We start from the raw sequence: 25,707 nt of genomic DNA, 5'->3' as shown, positions 1-25,707 counted from the left end.
CAATGTATGAAGCAAAAATTTTTTGCAAAATGTCCTTAAGAAATCGGAAATTACCACCAACTTCTAGTTGGTAGTAAGTTGCGAATTCCTTGAAAAATGCACATTTTTGCATTTTTCAGTGCCATGTGACGCACATACATGCCCTTAGGGCATGTATTTGCACCACATGTGCACCCATGCATATTTCAGGGGTGCAACAGGGTGTCCTTTGGACACCCCTGCACCCTTGAAATTATTCTCAATTTGCGATTAGCAAATTGCGAATCGCAAATTGAGAATAACTTCCCATTCATTCCTATGGGCCTCCAAGCCCATAGAAATTAATGTGAAAGTATTCCTTAATTGCGATTCGCAATTTGCTAATCGCAATTAAGGAATTTTAAGAAATCACAAAAAAAATGTGATGTTGTACATACATACCTATTTGCGATTCTCAAATAGCGATTTCTTAAAAATCGCTATTTGAGAATCGCAAATGGGTATCTTGATACATATGGCCCCAAGTCTCTTGTCCATTACAAAATGTAGTGGGTCTTTATGATTTTATAACTGCCCTGATTTACAAATGTGTGATGCTTTTTTTTAGCTAACTGATTTGCTAATAGGGACACTTAATTGGGACCCGGGCGTACACGCTGGCCCTGCCTACAGCCTCATATTCATTCACGTAGGAATCCGTGACTGGTTATTGTCACACTGCAAGTCACTAATCAATTACTGCTCTGAAACACGCACCACTGAACAAACTATCAATTCGATGCCTCTACATTTTTCACATTTGCGCTCAACGTCGTGTTGCGTCACTCTACACCAAAGACTGATGATCAAAGAATATAAATGTGTTAGAAAGGCGGCATGACAGGAAGACACAACGAATACTAAGGCTAGTTAGTGCAGTGCAGGTGGTGAAGAGGAGAAGGCACGATCTGAAGAAAAACAACCAATGAGTGGATGTGAATAAAAGTTAGAACGGGAGTAATAGTAAAATAGCATAATAAATCAAGAACGCAAATGGTTATTTTCATTCTCTCTGGAATGGACCATTATTTTAAATAAGCATGCGACAAAGTGCTTGCTGGGAAGTTAATTGGAAGTACAATGCCTCATAGGTTAAAAAAAAATAAAAAATCTAATGAAAAGCAGCGGGCGGGACGTGTAAATTAAAGTAAACTGATGCACCTGGCTAAATGATAAACTGTCACGGGCGGCGCCACTGCAATGCGACTGAACCTGGCTGTGCCAGAGGTCTGCCGGGATTGAGACTGACTCTGAACCAGCCCTCCCTACATGCCTGCACCTGTGCAGTTCCAGCCCCACTGATCTTTCACGGGTACGTCTGGCACGGGACTCACTCTGCCCCAGCCCTATCGGCTTGTCAACATCATGTCAAATGTGCACCGTACATGTGACCGACTCGCTTACTGTCCTAGCGATCTTTACAGATGTGTGTGGGTATGACTGAATCCTCCCCAGCCCGACGAGCCTTTCAGAGGTGCGCCCTACATTTGACTGGTCCTGTCCTGGTCTTGCCCTTTGAAGGGCAGTGGGCTGGCAGGAATGACCTCACCCCCTCCAGAGGTCAGCTTTCCACCCATCACTATTTACCCGGGTGACCATTTAAGTCCAGGTCACTACCGACATCTCCTCCAGTCCTGAACTTTCACCTCCAACTGCTGCTTCCAGGCGTGTTACTCCGATTAGTTCAATTGAAACTAAGCAAGACTACAACACCCAGAATGCATTAGGTTATTACATGAACGTCCAGGTACGGAAGCAGTGTACATAACGACCTGGAGGGTGATGGCCACCCTTCTATTTACCCCCGGAGTCTCGATGAGTCTTGAAGGCGGCCCTGTCAAGAACAGATCTTAGCTTGTTCTTTGGTGGAAGATACCCACAGTCGGTGCCTGGACAGGTTCTGCCTCCCTTGGCAGACCCATCTCACTGCCAGACCAAGGAGAGGGCGGGGTACAATCAACAAGTGGCTGAGCCCAGGGTGTCCCTAATACAGGACCTCTGCGGAAGAGATTTTCAATTCCATAATATTCAAAAACAGACTGAAATACGGCATGAGTGGGTACAGAAATATCTGTAATTGCTGACAGATTCGGAGCGCCAACTCCTTTGCTCAGTGAGTGGTGGTGTTGGTGTCCTATTACAGAATGACGAATGAAGCCCACCCCCCCCCCCCCCCCCGTGTTACAGAAACGTGGACGCGTGCGGGGATCCGATGCAGTCTGCTCTGTATTTAAAAGGCCGCGCCGAGGAAACTCCAGCTGGGAGAGCTGGAACTTCCCAGCACCTCCCATTAGCCCTTCCTGTGGCGTGTGTGGGGGTGGGAGGGGAACAAGATCCCTTCTGCGGCTCTGGCCTTGTCTCGCCAGGTGTCGGTGATGCGCCGCCTTATTCCGGCATGGCTGGCTGTGCTGGTCCTGATGCGAGTAGCCACAGTTGCCATGTTATGTCTTGTTATGTTATGCAACGTTATGCCATGTTATGTTATGTTATGCCTTGTTATGTTATTCAATAATGTTATTCCACGTTATCTTATGTTATTCCATGCCATGTTAACTAATACCAGGTTATGCAATGTTACGTTATGCAATGTTATGTTATGTTACGTTATTCTACGTTATGTTATGCCATGTCATGCCATGATATGCAATGCCATGTTCTGCTATGTTACGTTGTCATTCCATTTTATGTTATACTATATTGTGTTACGCCATGTTATGTTATGTCTGTCCACGTTCTGCCATGTTATGTTATATTATGTTTGGTCATGTTATGTTATGTGTTATCAGTTATTTCTACAGAGCAAGGGCACCAAAGTGTCATGGCGCTCATATAACAGAGCTACCAAGCCTGTCACTTCGCCTATTGAGCAGACAGGTCTTCAGCTTTCTAACCCGATTGAGGGGGGCGGTACTTAAACGGCCTGAGGGGGGGTCTTAACCCTACTAAGGTAGGGGGGAGGGCTTAACCCGACTGAGGGGGGTGCTTGACGAAGAGATAGCGCCTAGGAACTCCATGTTTTGGCTCCCACAGCAGAGGACGGTGGGCTCCTAACAGCTCTATGCCACATTTTTTATTTAATTTTAATTTTATTTTATGCGTTTTTATATAGCGCAGACTTTACCCGAAGGTGTCAGAGCGCTTCATAATAGGAACAGTAATGATACATGAGGAGAAAATTACAAGTCAGCATGTTACAAAAGCAAATGTTAGTTAGATGAGGACCCACCACCTTAGGCCACTGTAGGTGAGGCTCCCTGCCAAAGCAACCAGTAGATACCTTTTAAATGGTTCATTTTAGTGTCATTTAACACCTTCCATGCTCAGGACGGCTCCCGACCGTCAAGAGTCACAGTAGGCGTGTGTTCATGACGGCCGTGGGCCGTCCGAGCGTTGCCGCTCTGCCCACATGTGATTAATTCCCCGCCTGTGCAGAAGAATTAATCTGTGGTCAGAGTTCGAACGGCTCCCGGCCGTCATGAGCACACGCCTACTGTGACTCATGACGGCCGGGAGCCGTCCTGAGTACCCGTGCGCCACGCCCAGCCCTGCCCCCCCCCTCGCACCGCAGCGGAATTTGCAGCGCGGCAAAGGGTTAATGGCATCCACCAATGCGTCCAAGAAAGGCAAAGAGCTGATGAAGAGGTATTAGCATTATAAGGAGAGAATCCCATACTTATCTGTCACTATCATGGGAATAGTATCTCGTTCTCGATTGCTTCAAAACGTGGCCAAAAGAATGCATGTAGATGTTAAATATTAGTAGGAAAAGACAGAACCTTGAGGAAAACCACAGTTCATTGGTCAGTACGCAGATGTAAAGGCCCGTAGTTTAACTAAGTGTTGTTGACTAATCCGATAGGAGGTCAACCAATTTTGTACAGTGGCAGAAATACCTGCCAACCATAAGCTGGTGGACAGGATTTTGGGTTTGAAGGGATCAAAGGAAGGCAAAAAACCAAAGAGGATCAGGGCCCCTACCTCACCTCTGTCCACCTCTTTGGTGCCGTTGGCAGCAGTTCTACATGTTTCACCACAATTGTTGCTCTTCATCAGGACAATATTAAATAAATAACCTGGACTCTGCCATTCGAGCTCCGCCTGTGGAAGTGTTCAGGTGTCTACAAAGTGGTAGAAAAACCACTACTTTTACTCCTCTTATCCTCTGTTTGCAGTCTTATGATAAGTGCTTGATTTGAGCTGGTGGTTTCCGGTGCTCTGCACCGGCATTTAATTGTCCGCACCGGTACCTATGACGGGAAACAACCTTTACATCGCGGTAATTAGTTTGCGATGCCTTTACAACGCGGTTGTTGCAATGACCGCGTTGTTACAACGCGATGCCATGACTATGCCAGTCATTACATCAACTTGCAGTAGATGGCGGTCTAACATAAGGAATAGTATAATTTACTATTCCAACACTTTCCCTACTTTTGTGTAGGCTGGAGTTGGAATAGTAAATTACACATTCCTAATGTTACAGCGCCATCTACTGCAAGTCGATGTAATGACTTGCGTAGTAATGGCTTTGCATTGTAACAACGCAGTTGTTTAACGACCGCGTAGTTACCTACCGCAAATTAAAAGCACGCGTTGTAACGTGCTATATTTACCTATGACATTCTACTACATGGTGGAGCTGATTTCTGAATTCAGAGATGAGCACAACTGCTGTTTATTAATTCAATATACATTAATATAGACTTTGGGGTCTTAAAATTGTCAGAATTGTAACACTTGTAGGAGTGTGACTTATTAGTTATGTTGCTACTGAGATTGACAGCAGCAGTGGGAAGTGCAAGCAGGAGTGGCCTTCTGACTAGAGCCCTGGCTCTTATTTTTTTTATTTTTTTTTACAAATTAAGCACTGCTTAGGATGCCACATATTTGTGGCTCAGCGGGTTACCGTGTGCACCTACTCTCTTACTCAGGCATTTTTCGAGCCCCTCTTTGCATGAAATGTCATCTTATACCTCATTCCCCTTTGGCCCACCGCGGGTGGTAGTCACATGACACACTTACAAAAGCAATGCACACAAAGAGCTGCATAATCTTTCTGACACTTTGCTCCAGCCACCTGGATGACACTCCCTGGTAAATTCCATAGGTAGCACAGCCTAGTGCATTTCAGTGCGTACCCCAGGATAGAACTGCACCCTAAATCCTAAAAACTAAACTGGAATATGAGTCCCCTGTCACCTTACAGAAAGGTCCAGATGCACAAAGCCACTTTACACCCTAGAAATACATTAACAACTGAAGATGGCCTCATGTATGCCTGCCAGAAATTAACAGGAGGATCTCTGACACACATACGTGGTTTTACAGATGTGCGTTTTTCGACCAGGAGCAAACCCCAAGGAAAGGGTGGGACGCGGGTGGCTTCTTGCACAAATTTCCAGGTGTACTACTGGGAATTCTCAAAAGTAGTAAATCTGCACCAGTTTGTAGGAGAACTACCCTGAAAAAAGATTTACTACAGCTCTTTGTGAATCTGTCCCATAGCAACTAGTTGACCAGCGATGTTTTTAGCAAGCACATGTAAAATGCACTAACCGTCCCAGTAATCCACTAATGCCATCACAAAGCATCAGGTCAGCTCCACCTCCAAAGCATGGATACACAAAAATTGATGCTGAAGACCACAGCCTAGATTTGGGGCACAATAATGAATGTTGTGATGAAGAAGATGGAGTAGTTTCCTACCTGTAACTCCAGTTCTGTAGTAGGGGTATCTCTGTTATAGTCATGTCTTGACGTACAGGAGGTAGTTGGTACCTTTACCAGGATAGATGCCTACTTCAGTGTAAATTTGATGGGGACAATATAAGCAATTAGTCGTTTCTCTGACTAAGCCCCTTTCAAAGATACAAGCGCTTAGAGACCCCCGGGTGATAATGCGCTATATAAATTGAAATAAATAAATAAATAAATAAAGAGAAGCAACATTCGCCCAGCCAGAAAGGATTATGGTCTAAACGACGGACAGCCAGACATGCTTATTTTAAAGTTCTGTAACCTAGCTGTCTTACCCATTAAGTACAATGGGGTATCCCAGTAACCCTCAGAACCTGGGTTCTAAAGTAAACAAAAAACAGTGGTTCTGTCGGGTATGTAGCAATTTCTTTGCTGTACTGTCAATCCGTGGTGTGTGTTTCTACATATTGTACATTCAATGTTGATTATGTGAAATAGTTAAAGCATATTTATATTTACAGTACAGCAAAAAATTGCTACATTCCCGACAGAACCACTGTTTTTTGTTTACCTTGCTGTCTTAGGCAGCTACCTTAGAGAAAGCACAGACCTTCAATGCTCTTAGAAGCGCTAGGAGAGTCTGCTCTAACCAATCCTGGCGCTTCTTTCATGTTGTGAACGCAGCACCAGGATTGGTTGGTGCAGTTTCCTGCATCAGGAGCTTCCAGGAAGACACCCGAGGGAGGACAACGGCGCGAAGCGAACGCAAGTCTATTAATTTATTTACTTTTATTCTGACCCCCGCCTCACCACCCACAGAACAAGCCAGCTGCCACTAACACTTACCACATCTATTACGTCAAGATAATATTGGAAATTAATAGCTTTCAAGGTGTCCTATATGACCTTGAAAGCATATGCAGGCCTGTTCTCAATCATTCAAGTCTAGTACTTCTAGTTTTTGATTTTCAATTTTAAATGCAGGACTACAAATCCCAGAAAAGAGGATACAGAATGCCATGCCCCATTCACTCCCTCCATCATTGCTTTGGAGGGACAGATCCTCCAAAGGAGTGCGGCCACCCTCGCAGACATAAGAGTACATGTTCACAGTACCTGTAGGTAAATCTTCCTCAATCCAGGAATAGAGTCCCCGATTCTGCCCGAAGCCAATCTACCGATTCCTGAGGTTGCACCAATACACACCAAAAGAATCCAATCTTTGTTGGCTTCTTGGAGCTCCATCTCAACATGTTTCATCTGAAAAACACAGATATTGAAGTCGAGGCAATCAGTGTTTTTTCATAAAATGTTGAACAATCAGCTCTTTTAGTATGTGAGGTAGTAATACGGTAGGTTGAACTATAAATCAACATTGAAGACAAAATAAATGAAGGCCCTTAGTGGTATATTGCTTGGAGAAAGGACGTGCTGACAGGGGAACTAAAATGGTGCACTGTTGAGAAGATTGTAAATGACAATAAAGCTGGTTATATCACCAAGAAAAGAGAGAACAGCACTGGATTCCTTCATTTAGGATTCATACAGATGGTCTCCATGAGAGACTGTCTGGGAAAGCTACAAAACATTTTTGAGATTTCCATATAATTGATGACTATTAAATTGTTTTTGATCTATTTCCTTCTTCATCAGAATGCCGGGGGCATGTCTTATATCTTCATGCCCTCCTGTATTGATTTTGACTTTCTGCGATTTGTTAATATTTTTGCTTAGTAGCATTAACTATTTGTTAGTCAATTGATGTTGCATGTGTGTGAGTTTAATGTTCACTACAAGACTGCCTCTACACAAACTTCACGGACATTGGTATAGGTTTTTTGCCACAGCAACTCACTTACCATTCCGTGCAATTCTCTAACTGCATTGCAGTACATTGGTGATGCCATTACGCTTGTATTACAGAGCCCACAAATAATGTCTTATTTGAGTACATCTATATGCACTAACTAGTGTGGCGGATAACCTTTATAAAAAAAAGTTTTCCACTTTTCTCCTTCCAATCTCCTAAAATGTCACTGTTAGACCTGGCATATTTGGCGTGGTTTCCCCTGTCTTTTTGCCTCTACCTCCTGTATTTTTGACGCTGTGCTGGATTTCGTTTTTGCTGGTTTAGATGCTTTGGGCACTTTGCCACTGCTGATCAGTGTCAAAGTGCAAGTGCTCCCTAAGGAAAATTATGATTGTGATTGGTTATCCATGATTGGCATATTTGTATTACCAGGAAGTCCCTAGTAGAGTGCACTGGGTGTGTCAGGGTAGGTGATTAAAATGCTACTAGTGGGCCTGCAGCACTGTTTGTGCCACCCACATGAGTAGCCCTAAAATGGTGTCTCAGGCCTGCCACCACAGTGCCTGTGTGCAGTCTGTGGACTGCCTTGTCAACCTGGCCAGTGTCCCCAATGGTTGCCTGCATATCTTCCCATAGGAGCAAGATAGGACATAACAGTCTGGTATCCCTGAACACAGAATTTAATAACATATCTTTTAGGAAGAATGGTTTTTAAATCCAGTGTTTGAGAACAGCACTTTTAGAACGTGGCTGTTCTCTTGTCTGACCTTTCTGTGTGCCTTGGCCTGTTTGTGAATTGACTATCTGGTTTGAGAGTGACAGGGGCTGGGGAGCCCCCAGGAGGCTAGATGAGTCAGCCCTAGGCTGAATGAATGCATTTGCATCTTGAGTGGTGGGGGATAGCACCTGGGCCTGAAAAGGGCTGTGCCTGCCTTCTACAATGCTGGCTCCACCTCCTGCTGGGCGGCTGGCGACCCTGCCCCTCTCTCTGAAAGGAAAGGAGAAGACAGAAAAACATAGTGCTCAGGAACTGACCTGAACTGGTTCTGAACAAGCCAAGGCCTCTCTGCCTCCAGAGAACAAAGGAAAGACTGGTATAAGAAGGGCTACCCAGACTGCAGAAAATTAGACCATCCTGGAATCAAGAAGGAACTTCTGTCAAGGAGAAAGCTGGAAGACTGAAGAGGAAGGACTGTCCTGCTGTGTGTTTGTGGGCTGACCTGCAGTTGCTTTGCTGCCAAGGAGAGGGGAAGGACTTTGTTGTTGCTTAGTCCCCTTGCTTGAAGAGATCTCCAAGGGCCTGAGAAGAGCTGGCTCCTTGTTAAGAAGTCCCAGGAACAAAAGGACTTCACCCCCAGCTTCCCCCCTGAACTCTGCTGAGAGAGTTCTGGCCTTGCTGGAGTGCTGAGTCCGACTGAGGGTCCTCTGGAAATTGTGCCTGCTGTTTGGGAAGCTGGACAAGACGAAACTAAGACTATCTGCAAGTTTTCGCGCATCGCCCGCTTGCGGAACGCATCCCCGACAGTGCGAGGAAATTCCCGCGCTGCGAAGGTCGAGATCGTCGCAGCGCCTGTTGCCGCTGCAAGAGCCGACGCATCCTTTGCTTGCGGAACACACCGGCCCAGTGCGGGAAGATTACTGTCGCTGCGAACATCGTCGCAGAGCCTGTCATCGCTGGGTGAGATCGCCGCACCGCTTGCTAGCGGACTGCATCACGTTGCTGCGAACATCGTCGCAGAGCCATCGAATTGAGGGGCCGGGAGAGGAGAAGATCGACGCTGTGCTGCGCATCGCTGCCGCACCTGAGATCGTCGCCGTCCCAAAGATCGTTGCATCGTGCCTTTGCGAGACGCTTCCTGCAGAACCTGCGCACCAGAATCATACAAGGTATTGCCTCCCTCCCCGCTGCGTCCAGCGGGGCTGTCACATCACCTCCCCAGGGTCTCAGGAGTGACGCATCGCTTGTTTTTCAACGCCGCAGCTTCATTTTGGAACTTTGTAGCATCTAAAGTTACTTTTGGCTAAACGTGATACAGCTGTGGATTATTTTAACGCAAACCCTAAGAACTCTTTGAAACCATATTCTTGAACTGTGTATGTTGGATTTTTGTTGTTTTGGTCTTGTTTAGTTTAGATTAAATACGTTTATTTTTCTTAACTGGTGTGGAGTCCATTTGTGGTGTTTTCACTGTGTTACTGTGAGTGTTGGTACAAATACTTTACACATTGCCTTTGATAAGCCTGTCTGCTCATGCCAAGCTACCAAAAGGGTGAGAAGGGGTTATCTAAAGAGTGTCTCCTCCTTACCCTGACTTGAAACAAGGGTCCCTATTTGGACAGTGGTACCTACCTCTGCCAACTAGAGACCCCCAGATCTAACAGTCATGTAATCGTGTGGCCCGCAATATTTCAATTTGTGGCCTATGGATCTATCAGATCGTTCTGAGATCAATCAGGCAACAAAGTGATCAAGAAAGACATATTATTAATCAGACAGGCTGAATATGACATTTATGTTCGTCTTCTCTGATAAATTAAGACACCGCTTTGCTTTGGGCAATGTACTTCAAGATACAGAGGAATTTTAGAACAAGCATAAAATGGTTTGAAAATAGATTTTGAAACACCGTTAAGGTAGGAATACTGATCGGTAATGTTCGCTTACAATGCATCAATGATTGATAGCTTTAGCTCTTGTAAAAAAGAGTAAATATATCTATTACATATGTTTGACATGTCTTATTTCTTGAAGCCTGATATTTTCATAACAGAGAAGATGACTTCTGTGAGTGCTCCATGCTGAAGACCTGAATTAAGTTCAGAGGAAACTCTGCGACATGGTCATGACCAGACTCTCATTGAGGGATATCAGGTATGCAAAGTAATCCTTTAAAAAGTGGGAGAATCTGAAACAGTTCTCCTCAAGGAAGATTAGTGTGGAGGCTAATAAACTTGAAAGGTTTTGGTGTAGATAGATTATTTATATGACTAGGAATCTAAACTATTAACAACTTGTCAGTATGTGAAGTCAAGCTATTTATTTGTAGAGGTAATTAAGTTAATTCCCGACTGCAGGGCTAGGAATTTTTTTAATATAAGGTAGTTTAGTGATACTGATTTTAGTGACAGTGCTTTGACGTATTCCGCAGCACTATGAGGATATAGAGAATATAGGTTTTGGAATAGTATTGTTATAGTTGACAGTTGTGAAAATAATTTCATTAAGTTATGAATTTCTGTATAAAATGGATTATTATTGTTCAAAAGATTTAGTTTTTATTTCAGCAAATATAGATTTCTTCCTTCCGTTGCGCATAATTGTGATCATATTAGATACAATGTAATGATTCACATTGCATATGTGTTTATTTTTTGCATATCTAAAGACAACTGATGATTTATGTCATCTTTATGTTTACCTTGGACTTAAAGATGACATAGATCATCTCTGTCTGGAGAAGGTGTTTTTCTACAACATTAGTAGTGAACCAAAACATGTGGTGTTTGCACAAAATATTGGAGAGAAAAATATCACAAATTACAGAAATTTACTTATAAACGGTAGTATATATATTCTATACAAAAGCATTTCAAATTTGTATTTTGAACTTGTATCACTCTCTGTTTAAAACTTGTATGTGGTAATTATGGTATTCTATTTCCATACACCCAATCACAAATATGTAGAATATATTCTAGAAATTATATAAATTCCCTAATGGTTTCATTTTATACATGCACGATTTATCATTCTTACGATATCCGTCATCGAGTTTGTATGACAGTTCTTCATGGATCTCCATATATGATTTACCGGGCCCAGTGCCCAGGCAGCTCATGCGCATACGTACATAATTTATTTGGCTTAGTGTCCATATTCTATCACCCATTTTATTCTCTCTTTTTCATTATGTTTTGGGTTTCTGTTCTATAGATTTATGTCCATCACAAATGTTTTGGAATGCGGTTACTTTTATACATGGCAGGTCTATTAGTAAGTCATTTACATTTATAGTGTGTTGGTCTGTATTTATGCTTATTAGGTCACAGTTGAATATACAGTTCTTCATCCCCTTTCACCCCTTGGGGTGCTTAATCCTGAATCTGATGATGAGATGCGATACCAAACATCTAAGCTTTAGCTTTCTGTCTCCTCCTCTTTCACTTCTAGGTACATGGGCTATTCCATAGAATCTGATCTGATTCCAGTCTCATCCTATGGGGGAACATCCATTACAATGCGGTGTTTACACCGCACTACCATTACAATGCTGGTTTTACAACGCAAGTCGTTACCACGACTTGCGCTGGAGGGCGCTCTAGGCTAAGGAATAGTAGATTTACTATTCCAACACCTTCCCTACTGTACGTAGGCTGGTGTTGGAATAGTAAATCTTACTATTCCTAAGTCCAGCACCCTCCAGCGCAAGTCGTGGTAACGACTTGCATTGTAAAACCAGCGTTGTAATGGTAGTGCGGTGTAAACACCGCGTTGTATTGACATACAACCATCCTATGTTTCCAGTCTCATCTTTCAAATGTTTGGTTATAGCATACTTTATATCGTTGTTTTGTATTGCTTAAATGTGTTCAAGAATTCTCTTTTTCAAAGGGCAGATGCTGCTGCCTATATATTTTAGTCTGCACTGACATTCAATCACGCATACTACATACGTTGTTTCACATGTTATCCTTTCATTGATGGTAAAAGGTTTACCTTTGAAGTCTGCAATATCTCGAATACTTTGCCCAACCGGCATGCTTTACATTCATCACATCGCACAAATCCTGTTTGTTAGTGCATCAGCCATGATTTCAGTTTTGTGTGCTCAAAGTGATTTCTCATTAGTTAATCTTTAAGTGACAGAGCTTTGCTATGTTTGGTCTCTCTCCCTGTGTGTTCCTAATGTCAGGGTTTTTCTTCACAATATTCCAATACTTGTTCAATATTGGAGTGATTTGTTGATTCTCTTTACTAAAAATCAATCTCATTCTGATTGTGGAGTGTTCAGTTATCGTCAATCTCATTGTTGCCCTGGTTGAGTAAACTTCTGGAAAGGCACGTAAATACCATCTTAGTTGACTATTTAGAATCCAATAGTCTGCTCCGGGCATCTCAGACTGGGTTCCATCCTCAGCACGGAACTGAGACTGCTCTTCTGGCAGTGACAGAAGAAGCCAGAGCGGTGCTAGACCGGGGAGGAAAGGCCGCCATTATACTACTGGATCTCAGTGCAGCGTTCGACACGGTCTACCATGCCACATTATTACATCGGTTGAGTGGCTTGGGCGTGTCGGGCGCGGCCCTGGAGTGGCTAGCCTCCTTCCTTGATGAACGGTTTTTACAGGTCTTCAAGGGTGAATTAGTCTCCCCCAAGCACCCACTGAGTTGTGGGGTGCCTCAGGGCTCCTCCCTGAGCCCCACTCTTTTTAATGCCTACATGGAACCTCTGGAAGGGATAGTCCAACCCTTTGGTGTGCGTATTGTTACCTACGCAGACGATACCCAACTGGTAGTCTCTCTTGACCACCCGGAGGGATCGTCTTCCACCCTAGGTCCCTGTCTGGAGGCGGTGGCTAGGTGGATGCAATCCTCCTATCTTAAGTTGAACGGAGAGAAAACTGACATCATGTTGTTGGGTTACTCTTCTCCGTCCTCCTTAATCTCCACCTGGCCCCCTTGTTTTGGCACGCCTCCTCCTCCCAAACCCCAAATTAAGAGCTTGGGTGTTTGGTTGGACAAAGCGCTTGACTTCTCAGTCCAGGCTACCAAAACCGCCTCCACTTGCATCGGGCTGATGAAGATGCTTCGTAAGGTGCTACCTCTGCTCCCATTCCAGGCTAGGAGGATCTTGGTTCAGGCCCTGATCCTCTCTCGCCTGGATTATGGGAATGCCCTTTACTTGGGTGCTCCGGCAGCAGTGACCCACAGGCTCCAAGTCACACAAAACTGTGCTGCTCGGCTGCTATATAACATTCCCCGCTGGCAGTCAGCCAAGAAAGCCCTGAGGGAACTTCATTGGCTCCCTGTAGCAGCCAGAGTGCAGTTTAAAGCTATGTGTGTTGTGTTTAAATCTTTTCACCGCTCCAGCCCTGCAATTTTACACTCTATAGCAGTACCTTATGCCCCGACCAGAGCTCTGCGCTCCGGTTCCTTACATCTAGCTACCATCACCAAAGTCTCCAAGGCCCGGTGGGGTGGTCGCTCCTTTTCCCATTCGTCAACTAAATTGTGGAACTCCCTCCCCCTGTCCCTCCGAGAGAGTAAGGACCGTATGTCTTTCCGAAAGGCTTTAAAGACCCACTTGTACGCAGTGGCGTGGTAATCTACCCTTAGCCCGCCACCAGTAATCAGTTAAAGCGCTGCAAGGCCTCCGGGTAGTTACGCGCTATATAAGTGCAATTTTTCATTTCATTTCAGTGTCTGAGATTTTGGATGCCTTTTTGTCCAACAGAGTTTGTGCACGAGTGATAGATTCAGCCCTTTTCCTTCTTTCTTTGATGTCCGTTGGTTTATATCCTCTCCGTGGGAATTTCTGTTCTGTTTCTTTTATTTTGATTTCTAATTCCTTTTCATCAGAACAGTTGTGTTTCATTCTAATGAACTCACCATAATGAATGCTTTTCTTTGAAGAGTTTGGGTGAAAGCTAGTTCCGTGTAGTATACTATTGATGGATGTTGGTTTGCGGTATACAGTTGTGTGTATATGATTATCTTCAATGTAGACCATTACATCCAGAAATTGTATTGATGTTTTACTGATGTTGATATCGACATCATTGGAGTTTCGTTTTTCAAAGTATTCCATACATTCTTCATTTGTTCCATTCCAAATTAGGAATAGGTTGTCTATAAAATCTAAACCATAGCACTATTTTGTCAGTGTACCCCTCATTCTCCTCTCCCCAAGCCATAGGTTTCTCCCACCAACCCCTGGCGAGATTTGCATAGCTTGGAGGAGAGAAGGAAACCATGAGAATCCTCGAATGCTTCAAGTTTTGTACATTTCTCTGTTAAAGAAAATATTTGACTGATTGAAGTCTCACTTCATGATTGATAAATGTGTATAATGATGCAACATCTAAGGTGACTAGCGGATATACTTCCTGCCATCCTGTGGACTTTTTACTGGCCTGGATATCAATTTCATTAGTCCCAATAAAAGTTTGGACAAAGAAAGGGAGGATGAGGTTTCCAGTCTGGAATGGGTTTCTATCCGTAACAACGACAATAGGTGCTTGAGGAAAGAGTCAGGTGGGTGCAGGAAATCAAGTGGAGTACAGTGACTTCTTTTGTTTTTTCCAACAAAGAGTCGGTGGTCGTTTTAAACATTTCATGGAAAGATGGAAGAATATCACAAAAGAGCCTTGGATTATAGAAATGATTCAAGGATATGAGATAGAGTTTGTAAAGATAGCTCACCAGGTTCAGGAGCCAAGTGAGTTGTACTTAAAAAAGGATAAGAAAGACATAGTAGAGGAGGAGGTGGTAAATTCCACGTTCGAGCAAAGGAGCAATGGTCAAGGTAAGAGAGGAGGAAAGAGGATTTGTAAGTACACTTTTCCTAGTACGGAAGAAAGACAAATGTTGGAGGCTTGTGATAAATCTGAGAGATCTTAACAGGTTCTTGGTGGACAGGCATTTCAAAATAGAGGGTATCCTTCTTTTGAGAGACATGCTTTTGAAGAACGATTGGTTGGTGAAATGAGATCTTAAGGACACTTATTTCACAATACCAATGGCAAACTGGAGTCAGCCTTATCTACAATTTCGATGGTGCAGACACATTTATCAGTTTCAATGCCTTCCTTTTGGTCTCTCTTCAGCACCTTGGTGTTTCACAAAGGTATTGAGAGCGGTAGTTTCTAACCTGAGAAAAAGAGGATTTGCATGATTATCTTTTTGATGTTGCAATATGTGGAACAACTGCAGAAGGACTTGACATTGATGTAAGGTGTGTTGGAAGATTTTGGTTTCATTGTGAACCAGGAAGTCAGTTTTGGTTCCAACACAGACTTTGGACTTTTTGAGTTTCAACATAGATACCAAAAGAGTGATTCTATTCTTGCGAAAGTGAAAATGAACAAGATTAAAAAAGGAGATTTGATATGTTTTGAGGAAGAACCTTTTGACATTAAGGATTTGGCAAAATTGGTAGGAATTTTGTTATCCTCAACTCAGGCAGTGTTTCCAGGGCTTTTGCATTATCAGGCACTTCAGAGTGATGGCACAGGCTTTGAGAGAAAGTTTATGAAATGCCAACAGCGTCTCGTAGGATCAAGAGTCGAAGATGTAGTTATGTTGGTAGTTGGAGAATTTAGAAGTTTGAATTGGTGGAGTCATTTTTGGATGCATACTCAATTTTGAATTAGAGACGGATGCAAGGTGCACTATTGTGTCGCTAGGAGACTGGTGGTTTGTGGTCAAATCTAGAATGTAGCCGACATTTAAATCTTTAGGGTTGAAAGCTGGGTTTTATGCGCTGAAAAGTTTCAGGAACATTTTGCAAGGCAATACAGTATTATTGAAGATGGACAACTTCTCTGCTTTGGCATATATAAATTGATAAGGGGGCAGCAGGTCCCGTTTTCTGTCATATTTAGCAGCAGAACTATATTTTTATGTCTGGAGCACAATATAGGTTTGAGGGCAGAGAATCTGACTGCGAAGGAGAATATAACTGCAGATTGGTATTCAAGGTACCTGAGAGATTTCAGTGACTAAGTTGGATTCAGTATGTTTCAGGAAGATAGATTGGGCTTGGATCCCATTGCAGGTGGATCTTTTTACAAACAGGTTGGCTTTCCAGATAAAGAGGTTTTACAGTTGGATGCCGGATCCGGAAGCACTGGCAGTAAGTGTGTTTCAGCAGGTTTGGAAAGGAATAAGAGGTTATGCATTTCCATCTTTTGCAATGATTCAGAGAGTGTTGCAGAAGGTTCAGAGGGAGAAGCGTCAAATTGTTTTGATAACTCCTTTTGGGACTTCTCAGGCATGGTTCCCAATGGTCATGGAGTTGACTTTCGAAGTACCTTTTTTGATTCCAGCAAGAGAAAATCTTTTGGGCAACAGAGCTGGAGAGGAGCATCCTAAAAAAGAGACTTTGGTTGTGAAAAGATGGGCCTAGAGCACTGGTCTTCAAACCTTTTCACTCAGAGTCCCTCTTAAGCAAAATGTTTTGAAGTCAGCGTCCTTTGAAAGTTTATGGTAATACTCGGGGGAACTATAGGGGTAGAACACATAGACTAATTTCAGTGCTGCTTTTTTGTAGCTCATAATCCACACTGAATGTGAGATTTATAAAAGAGCAAAAATATCAAATGAAAACAGAATTTGACCAACAACACGGCTACCCATAATGTGGGTGATGTGACCCCTCTCACACTACTCAGCCTCAATGTAAGTGCACCAGCTGCACTAATAATAGTTGTGGCCATGAGTAGTAGGCTATCTCTTATGGTCCTTTCACCCCTTACACATCATGCCTGATCATCACTCCAATCTTAAAACAGACTCTCTGCCGTTTCAGAAAAAATTATCTCCCATGTGTTGTCCACATCTTTGCAGCAAGGTTTGCTTCAGTCCACATGCAAGCAAATATAATGAGCCCCCATGCCTCTTCAGTAAAGTAGGACAGTCATAAATCCTGAACCCCAGTGCCACTGAAAGTGCTTCTCTAAAAAGAGCTACTGGAGCCTTGGAAAGAGGAAAGTCTCCTGGGACTCCCCTTTGCCTGATTTCCTGCTCTGCATCTCCCCAAGACCTAAGCTAAGTAGTGTCTTCTACTTCAATTTTCCCACCTCTAGAGCAATTGGTCTGAGGCTCAAAGCAACACTGGCCCAGCGAGGGTGCACTGGGTCCTACTGCAAGTTAGGAAGGATGATAAAACATCCAAAACAGGGGATTAGTTGAGACCTGACATCCCTGGGCCCCTGTTCCACTGCACCTGCAGCATCAATGATATGTATTCCAATGCCAAATCCACTAGGCCAGCCCTCCTAGGCCTGAGAGTCAAAGCAGGGTGCCTGCCCCTTTGTGTCAATAACAATGGGGAGAAAGCCACACATCTTGGCCCCTGTTGCTTGGAACCTATTCACTGCAAGATTGACCTGGCCCACAAAATTAGCACAGCAAATGGCTCCCCATGCCTCTTTTTGCAAGTAGCACAACCATAGTTGGTGGGTACTAGTGCCCCTTCACACCACTGCCCCAGTGACACTGCACCTGCTGTACTAATGGTAGTGATAGTGCATTGAAAAAAAATGAGCCGGTGCATATCTCTCAGGAAGCTGTCCCTGTCCATTAACAAATGAGTCCCCATATAACGCACACTTCCTTGAGCCATCTGCTACCTGAAAGGAATGTAAATATGTGCAATAGGTTCCAAGCAACTCTGCTCCTTGGTTCTCCTCCACTCTACGCATAATGCGACAAGACTGCAAGAAGTTGGAAAGGCGCTGGCGGCGCAAGTATGATCTTGTGGAGAAAACGAAATACCGCGACGCGATAAAGGCATACTACAAACAGATTGCCGCAGCCAAAAAGAGTTATCTCGAACAGAGAATCGATAAAGCCGATAATACCAGCCGGGAACTCTTTAGAATTGTGAAGGAGTTTGTCAATCCAGTTGCAGGTACCCCTGTCCATTCACACACGGAGGAATGGATCAAACAGCTGGCCGACTTTTTTGTGGCAAAAATTCTAAAGATTCAGGACACCTTTCCATCTGTGGACTCCCGCATGGCCGACGCCGCTTTAGGGGGTAAGCCGACCTATTTAGATCCCTCTCAGGCTAACTCAGGGCCCACACTATCTGTCTTCCCCCAGCTGTCCTGCGAAACTTCGCTGGAGCTGCTATCTCGGATGAAATCTGGCTCGCCACTGGATGCCTGTCCGGCGAAATGCCTGGGCAGGGTGGCTTCAGCGTTGAACAGCTTGCTGAACCCCCTGCTGAATCTATCATTGAGCTCGGGGGTGGTCCCACGACAGTGGAAACACGCACTCATTCTGCCGCTGATTAAGAAGCCTCTGCTTGACCCGCTGCAATGGGCTAACTACCGTCCGATCTCCCTCCTCCCTGCTCTGGCGAAGGTGTTGGAGAAACATGTTCAGCATACTCTATCCACCTTTATTGAGAACAACAATCTGCTGCATGACTCCCAGTCCGGCTTTCGTGCAAACTACAGCACGGAGACCGCTCTGGTTGAGGTTACTGACGCCATCAGGGAGACACTTGATCATGGGGGAAAGGCGATGTTAGTCATGTTGGACCTATCGGCGGCGTTCGACACCGTCCCACACGCTGGCCTTCTCTCAAGACTCAGGGAGATTGGTCTGCGAGGGACGGTGCTGGACTGGTTTCAATCCTTTCTTGCCGACCGCCGACAGGTGATCTGGGCTCCGCCGTTCTCGGCCGAAATGCCTTCGCTGGAGGTGGGGGTGCCTCAAGGATCTATCTTGAGCCCCACCATTTTCAACATATATATGGCCCCTCTAGCGGAGGTAGCAGAGGCGTTTGGGGCCCGGGTCATCTCATACGCTGATGACACCCAGCTCTTGTTCACCTGCAGGAAGGGAGAGGTCTTCAACGGCGGCAGAATCAAGGACTGTCTAAGCGCAGTCTTTGCGTGGTTTCAGCGGCACAGCCTGAAATGCAACTCAGACAAGTCTGAGCTGCTCTTCTTCGGCTGTGCCCCAGACCCGGGCTGGAAGACATGGTGGCCCCAGGACATGTTCCCCCCAGAGACACCTTCCGCTCAAGTAAAAAATCTCGGAGTGGTGTTTGATGATGACCTTTCTTTTCGTCCTCACATCCTGGGATTAGCAGGGAAATGTTTCAGCATCCTCAAGATGCTTAGGAAATTTCTTCCCCTGCTTTCACTGCAGTACCGTAGGAATGTAGTTCAGGCGTTGGTGGGATCACGCCTCGACTATGCAAATGCGCTCTTTGCGGGCCTACCTAAATATCTGTTATCTAGGCTGCAGATTGTACAGAATTCGGCGGCCAGAGCCATCTATGGCCTGCCCAGGAGAGCCAGTGCCTCAGCGCTCTTAGCCAGGCTGCACTGGCTGCCTATCGCTGGGAGAATTAGATTTAAACTCCTCACTTTGGCGTTTAAAGCTCTCCATGCGATTGGCCCTCACTATTTGAGGAAGCGTACGGCTTTCTATGTGCCACGGAGGTCTTTGCGGTCGGCGGAACTGGCCAAAATGGAGGTGCCTGTGGTCAAACGTGTCCGGATGGGAGGTCGCTCCTTCCAACACGTGACAGCTTGCCTGTGGAACGAACTTCCACTTTCCCTTCGGAAAGCAAGCAGCCTCTTGGCTTTCAGGAAGGAGCTGAAGACTCTGCTCTTCACCAAGTAACCCGCGATAACTGTAGTGTGTCTGCCTTGGTTTTTTTCTGTTTCTAGGGGCCGGGACACCTTTTGGGGTAGCCGTGCGCTCTAAAAGTTTGGCTTACATTACATTACATTACAATTGCTTAATCACCAAATGTAAAGGCTGGCTAGGAGCAAATATAGGCTTTAATATCTGGAGTCACTTGAAGATTCATAGTGGCAAAGATTTGTTCTTTTAGAGAGGTGATGTAAAGGTGCTGAGTTTTGTAAGCATCCTTTTATTGGACATAAAAATGCTTGCCCTGCGTACTATTTGTTATTAATATGTATTTTTTTAAAGTGCTTGTTTGTACATCTTAGACACTGGACTAAATCAGCTTGTGGCAATCTCTCTTACATTGTGTGTAACACATTTTTTAAATATTGACTTACATATCCATGCTGCTTTTGATTACAGACTGGACCTTAATAGCACTATAAATGCACAAGTAACTATTCTGAATTGCCCCATTAAGGATACAATTCTGTGACTTCCTGGTCTCACAAACAGACACCTGCAGTGATTGAACTAACCAACAGAGGTTTTATAACCCAAAACAGTGTAATTCCCACTAATTATTTTAATTTGCATTTATTTTTCTCCAAGGTGTTTGCACTGTTTTATATGCAGTTGCTGAAGGTGTCTTTTAGCCATGTCTTTGAACTGCAACTACAAGTACTTTTTGTACTTTTGTTTTGTTAAAAACAACAATCTCTGAATTGCCAATGGGGACTTTGCGGGGACTCTTCATGAGAGTGGAAGGGAGACTCAAAGTAAAGGCTGCACTTCAAAAGCTTAATGTAAATGAAGTCAGCCTGGAAACGCGAAAAATAAACAAAGTCGTGCTTCCAGGCCATCTTAATTTACAAGTGTCAAATTAGGTGTTTGCCCCCCTCTGGGAACGCAGCCACAGACCCCCCAGTGAGGGTGGTGGGGGTGGTGTAGATACGCTCCACATTTTGAAGACCTCTGGCCAAGAGATAGCTTTCAACATAGCTCTATAATGCTACTAGAACATTCCAACAGTGAGGGTAGAGAGACTGTAAAAAAACGCGTTGGAATGTTGGAGCAGAAAGTTTACACCACCAACCCACTGCTGGCCGTGAGCCTCTTCTGTCTTGAATGGAGCCACCAACATTATTAAATATGAATCATAACGCATACAGATGGACCAACTGTGTGTCACACAAGAACAGCACAGACCTCGCTGTACAGCAGCACACGTGTGAGTCGGCGCCTGCCAGGATTAATATTGCAGTGATTACAACTGTAGGTGGTAACTGTGTTTCCGGAGCTTGAAACATGAAAGAGTTCATTAGTTCGCCTGTTCCAGGAGAATAATGCTTTGAGGTCAAAGATCAAGCGGAAGTGAAATGACTTCCAGATGTTTGGAGAACACCCTGGGAGGGACTTGAGTGTTGCGGTTATTTGACCCTTCGGTGATATGTGCTCTCTACCAAGACAGCACATACCTCCTGAGCTTGGGGAATGGAAATGGGGGTCTGATAGCATAGCACAATTGTGAACAGCCTTCTAGGTTATGAAGGCCATTTCGAAGACAGACCACGCAGCCGTTGGGAGCCAGTGTAGGGAAATCTCAGTGGGTGGTATGTGATCACATTTTACCTTATAAGATACTAGCTTCTTTTTACATAGCGCTTTATGTCTTACGGTTTCTAAGCATTGTGAATAACTGTTCTTATTACCCAATTCAATGGTGCTTGTTGGACCTGGCCTATGTGCAGGGTCACCCCCAAACATTTTGCCTTTACTCTCCACGTTTTGCTAAATTTGTTTTTGTTGGCTGTAGGGCTCTGTGCACTTTACCACTGCTAACCAGTGCTAAAGTGTGTGTTTTCTCCTTACAACATGGTGGAATTGGCTTATACCAAATTGGCACATTTCATTAACTTGTAAGTCCCTATTAATGTGGTACTACATATACCAAGGGTCTGTAAATTAAATACTAATGGGCCTGCAGCAATGATTGTGCCACCGACTTGAGAAGCTTTTTAAACATCTTCACTATTACACAGCCTTTGTCCCCCATAGGTGAACATTGTGGTTACCTTATTACATTTAACCAGCTGTAGTTTACAATTGGAAGTACGTAAACAGTTCAAGTTTGGTGTCTAAAGAATTGTAATTAAAATACTGGGGAAGTCAGATTTGTCATTACAATTCTGAAAATGACACTGTCAAAAAGGTAGCGTTTTCTTGTACCAAATATTTGGGGTCTACTGCCTGTATCCTGGGTCACATGAGTAGGTGTAGTTGGCTAATGGTATTTGGGGATTGTGATTATTCTCAGACAGTTTGAAAAAGGGTGTTGGCAGGAAGGGCCACTCTGAGTTAACAAGGGGGAGACACTATCACCTATCACACTTTCACATCACAAAAGCACTGCCTGAGCACTTTCACAACGGGGTTGATGCTAGTCTTTTGTGACCCTAGACTATCTGGGGCCAGGGCAGGGAGACAGGAAATTCCAAGCACCTCTAGGTGGTGGGATCCTCTGGAAGCTTCTTCCACCTCAAAGAGGGCACCAGGTGTAAATATTAGACTTTAGACACAAACTCTTTAGTGCATTTCTGTACCTAAGGACTCTGCCATTGTGCTGCTAAAAGGACTGCTACTCTGCTGGACTGATACTCTGAAGGACTGCTGCCCTCTTGTCCGGGTAAGAAGGACTGGACCTCCATCTTTAAACCCAGGACCCCAGAGTGACTCCAAAGTCTAGGTGGCTGGCATCCTGGTCAGACGCCTCAGGTACATATAGGCTTCCCACAACCTTGCACCAGCTCCTGGACTCTGTCATCTGTGAGTCCTTCTCTGCCAAGTGGTGTCACCCCAGTCCTGGACCCTTGGAAGAGGGTCTGAAGGTTCTCTGCCAGTCCATCTGTGGTCGCAGCAGAACCAAGGTGTAGGAGAGTAGGGTCTGCTATCCTATGGTCACCCCAAATTTTTGCTTTTTGCTTCACTGGTTTTAGACTACTGAGGCTGTGGGCCTGCTAATCAGACCCCCAGCCTGCTGTTCTCTCTCTAAATTATTGATACATGTGCTATAGGTACATACCACAATTGGAAATGGACTCCTTGTCAGCCCCTGTACCTTGCACTATAGGTGCTCAGGGCATAGGTGCCACCAAGGCCTACCAGGGGCTGCAGCATATCTTTTGCCACCCCTGGCTGGTTCTTAAATTGACACAACTGGCTGATCACTCAGCTGGGGCAAGGTGGTGTAATCACCCCTTGCTTAGATATAGTATACCTATATCTGAACCTATATCTGGACACATATAAACCTGTGAGCCACTCCTATGGCAGGCAATCCTGGAGGCAGAGTGCGTGGTTTGATGTGAGATGGAGCTCTAGCATGAGCTGAGCCTGTCTGCAGCCATCGGGAACAAATCCCTAATCTGTTTCAGGATAATGCCATACCATATACTCTTAAGTGCATTATAATCCTCGCGGTTATATAGCAACTCTGGTTTGGCTTTATCAAAACATGTCGTGTAAGGTGTCATACGATTTGGAATACTATCCCCTCGCCAGTTCTGGTGACAGGGATAGCATTCCACCCCTCTAGAGGGGTAGGACATGTTGCTTTACTTAAATGCGGTTAATTTCTAAAAGGGCCTCAGATCCACAAAATGGATGCTTCTGCCACAGACACGAGTCTGACCCCCTGAAGCTGACCGAAACTCAGCCCAAGGGGCCTGGACAAAGGGTTTCCTGTCGCAGGGCGGTGTTACAACCCCCCAGACAGGAGATAGTGGATTGTAGCAGGGAGGTTTGAAAGAAACCAGACAGTGCCTGGGGAGCACAAGGCTGCCCCTTGCATAATCCGGCCAAACCGGTTCTGGGGCACTCCAGCCCCCGTCCCAGCGCGGCCAGGATCAAAGGAAGGGGGTGTATCCACCCGCTTCCTGGGTCCCACCCATAGGAGGGGACCTAGCAGGTAATCCAGCCCCCCAGATTCGAATAAGAGTGGTAGCAGTGCCAATGCACTTCAGATTATCCTGATGAAACATAAGAAACAAAACTCTGGACCCTTCGACATCCTACTCAACGTAGAAGACTGAAGAATCTCCCTTGTGGTCAAGGAGTGACCACCCTGTGCAAACAGGCACCATCCAGCCCTCGACGTCTACTTTGTTGCAGTTCCTGCCGGAACTCGAGCGACAGAGATCGACAAGATCAAGCTTGCCTGCCTTCTAACAGCCCGATCCACAGTCCCTGCAGAGCTGAGACCCGTGGAGGCGACCGGAAGCGTGGGGCACGCCATCTTGGAAAGACCACAAGACGCTGACCGTGCAGCCCACGAGTGACCCTCGAAGCTGTACAACGGGGTTTGAGAAGCCCCAACCCTGAGCCACTCTTGCACCGAAGTTCAGCCCCCTACACTCGACGAGTGCTGCGTGGGGCCCTTCTGCTTCTTTTTGGCTCACCGCGTTGGCCAGTCCCTTGCCAGCTGGCTTGTGGCCCCTGTGCCGATGAAACTTGAAATACGACTTGTGATTCTGGTTGCTCCAGATTTGCACTAGCTCCCCCGAAAAGGAGCCCCCACTCTGACCCTCCTGGTCCGAGTGAGAAGCAATCTTCCAGTTCCGCGTGGATTGCTTTTGCCAAGTGTTGTTTGCTCCAATCTTGAAGCCGACAGCGCCGACAGCGAGAGCCTGCGTGGGACAGATCGTGACCTGCTCCTGGACTTCGTAGATGCCCCAGAGCCCACGTGACAGCGGAGAGAAGCTCTTTGACAACCACCTGATTGCGCCCGACATTGCCTGGTTCCGTCCTGGTACCACCCTGGTCACTGCTGAGTGACCCAGACTCTGTCCCCTCTGCTTTCAGGTACTTTCCGACTTGAGTCCACCCTTGGACTCCACCGGACACTTCTCCTCCACCTCGCCTGCAGCCCTTTCAGCTTCAAGCACCAAGAACCTGCGTGACGAAACCCGACTCAACTTCGACCCTGTGCACCCACTTCCTGTGGGTGAGGTAACATTGCAACGCCGGTGTTCCCACACTGGTACACACCTCTAGGGTCTGTGTCTTAAGTTTTGTTCCTCTAGGTTCAGCGGAAGTGTCCTTAAACTCTAACTTTGTAACTTTTACGCACCATTGGTTAACATTGATGCATGCGTGCACTTTCTGCACTGCACCCGAATCCCGCGGGCTTTTCCCGACTTCAGCATTGCTTGTCTCGACTGCTCCCAGCGATTCCCTAGGCCCTAGGCCTAACCACTGATCGATTGGTATCTCTTATACCATTTTTTTAGTATATGGTTTGAGTGGCCACTTGGCCTCATCCAAAATTGTGCAACTTTGTATGTTATACTGTGCTTTTGATTTAACACTTGTGCCCCTTTATTCATAAAGAATACTGGGGATTGTTTTTAGTAATAAATACATATATTTTTATAATATATACTTGTGTGGTGTCCTTTCATTTGATATTACAGGATTGTATGTGGTAAAACAGCTCGCTTAACACGACCTCTTAAGTTAAGCCTTTAAGGCTGCTTAGTCCATGCTACCCCTAGGATAGCTTGTCTAATAAGGTTGACTTACAACCAGACATCATAAGGGTTGTTTGGACTGATACAAAGTGGTTCCAGAATTGGAAACATTATATATCAGGCCAACTTCTCACATTGGTGAGCAGCGGTGCGGATTTGAGCTTGCTGTTTGTTTTACCATTGCAATCTTTTTATCAAATTGAAAGATCACATCAAGTACCTCTAGGTACATATAAATCAAAAGCTTAGCATATTTAAGTTCTACTGAACTTAGTAGT

At 45.0% G+C, this 25,707-nt stretch overlaps 1 protein-coding gene across 1 annotated transcript in view; it reads right to left on the bottom strand.

The window, feature by feature from the left end:
• Positions 1-25,707, bottom strand: part of SLC16A2 (solute carrier family 16 member 2) — a 476,700-nt gene that overhangs the window by 123,219 nt on the left and 327,774 nt on the right. The window contains exon 4 of the mRNA XM_078688838.1: positions 6,832-6,975. Within this exon, the coding sequence (XP_078544964.1) occupies positions 6,832-6,975 (144 nt within the window). The remainder of the gene's footprint in view (positions 1-6,831; positions 6,976-25,707) is intronic.

The sequence above is a fragment of the Lissotriton helveticus genome, chromosome 4_1, assembly GCF_964261635.1.
Source record: "Lissotriton helveticus chromosome 4_1, aLisHel1.1, whole genome shotgun sequence".
NCBI classification, from domain to species: Eukaryota; Metazoa; Chordata; class Amphibia; order Caudata; family Salamandridae; genus Lissotriton; species Lissotriton helveticus.
Note: the sequence above shows the minus strand (reverse complement) of the source record. Positions and strands in the feature narration are given on the sequence as shown.